General features: G+C 39.3%; 1 protein-coding gene across 1 annotated transcript in view; it reads right to left on the bottom strand.

Moving 5' to 3' along the window:
- The window catches only part of LOC104167568 (monocarboxylate transporter 13-like), an 8186-nt gene extending 4428 nt beyond the window's left edge, over positions 1-3758 (bottom strand). The window contains exon 1 of the mRNA XM_009707867.1: positions 3557-3758. Within this exon, the coding sequence (XP_009706169.1) occupies positions 3557-3758 (202 nt within the window). The remainder of the gene's footprint in view (positions 1-3556) is intronic.
- Between the last annotated feature and the right edge of the window lie 331 nt (positions 3759-4089).

Genomic DNA, 4089 nt, shown 5'->3' with positions numbered 1-4089 from the left:
AGGATTTTAGTGCCTTCCCCTGCGGAACAGTTCTGCTGAGTTTCATGTAAGGATACAACTACCAACATGACAGAAATTCATGTACAGTTTTAGCAGAAAGTGAAACTCCAGCCATAGAATCTCTAGGTTAATCTATAAAAATGGTATTATTGAGAGTGTATTATTGATATGGCTGGCATGAAAACTTTCTGGAGAAAACTAATCTTTATCTTCTAGAGCTTTCCAAAATCATCTCTTCATGGAATTGCAAATATTTTATAAAGGACCGAAAACTGAGGTTTATTTTGAGGTAATATTTTTCCAGGAAATTTGCAGTTAATTTCTTAAATTTTTCTTTCAGTGGTACAGTTTCTCTCAGCAGACTGCAGGAACTCTTCAACACATGAGGGCAAAGTTGCACCAGGTACAGACCTGACTTGGTGCAGCAATTCCAAAACCAAAGCACTGGTCTCTAGTCACTGTCTGGAATCACCTGAAATGTTAGGGATATTTTGGCTTAATTAAGGATCAGTTACATTGCCTGGCTGCTTCTCCATGAGCATCACGGAGTTAAGGCCATGTCTATTATGGACAGGCACTCTGTTCTGTGGGGATAGTTTCAAACCCCAAGCCCAGAATTGTTCTCAACAACCGGGGCCACTAGAGGGACCCCAGGTAACACCCGAGACCGCCGGTTCTCGGCGGGGTGTTGCGGCGCCAAGAGGGACCCAGCTCCCTGCAGTGTAATGATGTCCTGGAAACTGGAGTGCAGGGATAAAGTGAAATTCGGTTAACGAAGACCACGCTTATAAACTGAAATAAGTGGGGAGACAATGAAGAGAGGGCAGTCAGCAAGGCAGGGTTTATAGTAGTTTTTAGGGGCAGGTTGTTGTATGTTTACTTGTGTTAAGCAAGGTAAGAACAAAGAGAATTTGGTAGGTAGGACAAGTGAAATAAACCTGGCAGAGACATGTTAATGGCTGCAAAATCTGCAGGACATACATTGCCTGACAGCAGACAATAGCTGGCAGAAGTTATACGAACACCAAATGTATCATCAGCATTTACAGCAAAAATATGATTATTTGATATGCATGTAAAAATGATACTGGATTTCAGTCATGGTCTGTAAGATGTAGTGGAAGGGATGAGACAGGACAAAGCATATACAGTTGGAGAGTCATATATACATGATCCAAAAAAAAAAAAACCAGAAAAGTAGACTCAGGATAACAAGAGAGAGATCCATGGGAGTACTTAAAGGCAAGAGAAAGATCTGCAGTTGGAGCAGAAATACTACCAAAAAGCAAATTTTTTAATAAAGAATGAGGAAAAGAAATAGGCAGAAATTGAACATGGGGTAGCAAGAGGAAGAAAGAAGCTAGCCACAGAACTGGAAATGGAGAAGATAGCTAGGGTCCAGAGTCTGAAAGGATAAAGGGCAATACACAGAAAACTTAGAAACTATGGCAAGGGATGATAATCACTGTGCAAAGAGAAAGGCGATGGCAGATGTACATCAGTACCAAGAGAAGGCCTATGTCTGTGACGGTCAGAGTCCTTGCTGTGGTAAACTGAGCAGCCTGTTGCAGGTGCAAACCCCAAAAGTAGAAGCACGTGGTGTCCTTCCACACAAGACACAGAGCTGCTGTTGAAAGGATCCAAATGGGAAAAATTAATAATTCACTGATCATCCTTCATGTTTCCCAGAGGAACATGTTAAGAAAGACTAAGCCAGGCCAGGAAAGATGCTGAAAGAACTGGAGACTCAGATGATCTTCAGCAGAAAGTCTTCTGGTCCCTATAAATGAAGCAAAGGCAGGAGAAAATAAGGAAAATTACCTAGTGACTCGAGACATTATGAACTGCTATACAGAAGGGTTTTGTAATATTTGGCCATCAAGCTGTATTCACTGAAAGAGGATAATTCTCATACAACTTCAAAGGATGAAAAACAATTTCTGCTGAAAAATATAGCTGTCTTCTTTGAAGTAGGCCAGCCTACTGGCTAGGCAAATATAGTTTTGCTGGTTTATACTTGATATTATTACTTAAAATGTTCTATCCTTGATACATGCCTATATAATGTAAACATATATTTAAAAAAACAAACCACCAAACACAAATTAAAACAGGACTTTGAGTTCTTTTATCCTCCTATATTGACCTTTTTTTTTTTCATTAAGTTCATATGCCTGAATGACAAAATAGTATCACAACAGGTCAGTGATAAGTCTAATTTCTAAACCGAATTGATAGACTCCCATTTATTAATCTCTGTAGTCTGTGAAGTAAGTGGAAAAGCAGGATTTTCACTGATTTTTCAATTAATTATTTCTGTCAGAATGTTTTCTGTTACAAGCTGTAATACTGAAAATCAAGCATCAAGGATAGCAGTTTATGGAACTGATAAAATCTTTTCAACCCATGACTTGCATTATCTTTTTACTTTGGCTTTGAATTACTGTTTTGTTCTTCTGAATACATTTTTTCAAAGAAAGATCAGTTGCTCGTGATCTTTGGAAGTACTGCAATTGCAAGCAATAATACTGACCGGTGCGGACTGAGTAGGATGCATGTAATTATATGATGTCTATGCAATGAAGTGTCTTCACAAACAAAATTATGATAGCATTTGTTATGTAAGGATACTTACGTATTGAAACTACATATCTATAAGAATATGCAGAGCTGAGTTCACAAATCCTGTATAGTTCGTGCCCGCAAATGTTTGGAATCCTCACCATAATGGTGCCAGATCATGCATTTTACACAAAGGACTCCGTAAACAACTAAGTTAAAGAGTCAAATGCAGTATGTTTGATATTTTTCCCCCCTTCATTTGGTGAGATGGTATTTGACCTGATCCCATAGCTCATTGCCTTTGACTGGGATAGTTCACTCTCTCTTCCCTTACTCTCTGCTTGCATGGTCTTGTCTTCCTTATGCTGTCTATGAGTGAACTGAATTTTTTTTTTCTTTTTAACTCAGGGAGTTTTCTGTTAGATCAATGACTTGGAATCATTCTAAGGGGGGAAAAGGAGAACCAGAACTGGCAATACATGGAAGGAAGGGGTATCTTGGTGAAGACAAACAGGAGAAAGTGGGGGAAAGGACGGAGAGTCACCATTTTGGTAGCAGATGGCTTGTCTGCTACACAGGGTCACAGTCCTTATGTCTTAAAGTACTTTGAAAAAGTGATAGTCACTGTGACATCAGTGAACATGCACAAAGTGGTTTAAGGGCTTGACCCAATGAGCTCTGCAGTTCTTAGGATTATCTCCAATGAGTTTGATTCAAAGCCTGTAGGAAAACTGAATCACGAGCCTAGGTACATGCAGTTCTTTATGACAATCAGATTCCTGTGTATATACAGAGTCCTGACTAACCCATTCCATGTCTGAGGCATGGACACATTTTTATGAGACGAAGCAAATGCCAATCTTCTGTAGAGACAGAAAAAGGAAGCATTGTCCTTACATGTTTTCATTTTGTGGGGTTTTTTAAGGAAGCTCTTCAAAATTTCTTGAGTAGTTAAGACATTAAAATAAAGTGCTAGAGGAGCACTTCCACCTACCTCCTAAATGAAAGATAGCAATAGTTACTGATGTGATCCAGGAAGTGGTGCTTGCAAGTTCATCGAAGTGCTGCTGGATTTCAACAAAGAATAGACCAAAAGTCTTGAGGATGGCAACAGTGAGGCCCATCACCATGAAGGCTGACACTACCACAACCCATCCATAGCCACCATCTGGGGGATTGCTGTCTTTCATCTGCATCTTTTCTAATTCTCAGATCTTCTCTCAGTTTTTTTTTTGCTGGGGTGGTAGTGATGATGATGGTGAGGATTTTTAACAGATCTGCAAATTAGTAGAAGGCCCAGTGTTAAAGAAATGAATTAAAAGATTCCAGGAATGGCTTACACACATAATTACCAAGTGAAAATACAATATGCATTTCAGTGGTTTGATTGAAAAGCTGGGAAACAGATGCCCCAGAAGACAGTAGGCTGAGTAGAAAGTACAACAAAGACAGTAAAAAAATAAAGAAAGGAAAAATATTCAGGTAAGGAAGGCAGAAAAAAGAAGCAGTCAGATGTGAAAACAGGAG

The sequence above is a fragment of the Cariama cristata genome, unplaced genomic scaffold, assembly GCF_000690535.1.
Source record: "Cariama cristata isolate BGI_N322 unplaced genomic scaffold, ASM69053v1 scaffold7299, whole genome shotgun sequence".
In the NCBI taxonomy this organism is placed as follows: Eukaryota; Metazoa; Chordata; class Aves; order Cariamiformes; family Cariamidae; genus Cariama; species Cariama cristata.
The sequence above is the reverse complement of the archived record's forward strand: the minus strand, read 5'-3'. Positions and strand labels throughout refer to the sequence as shown.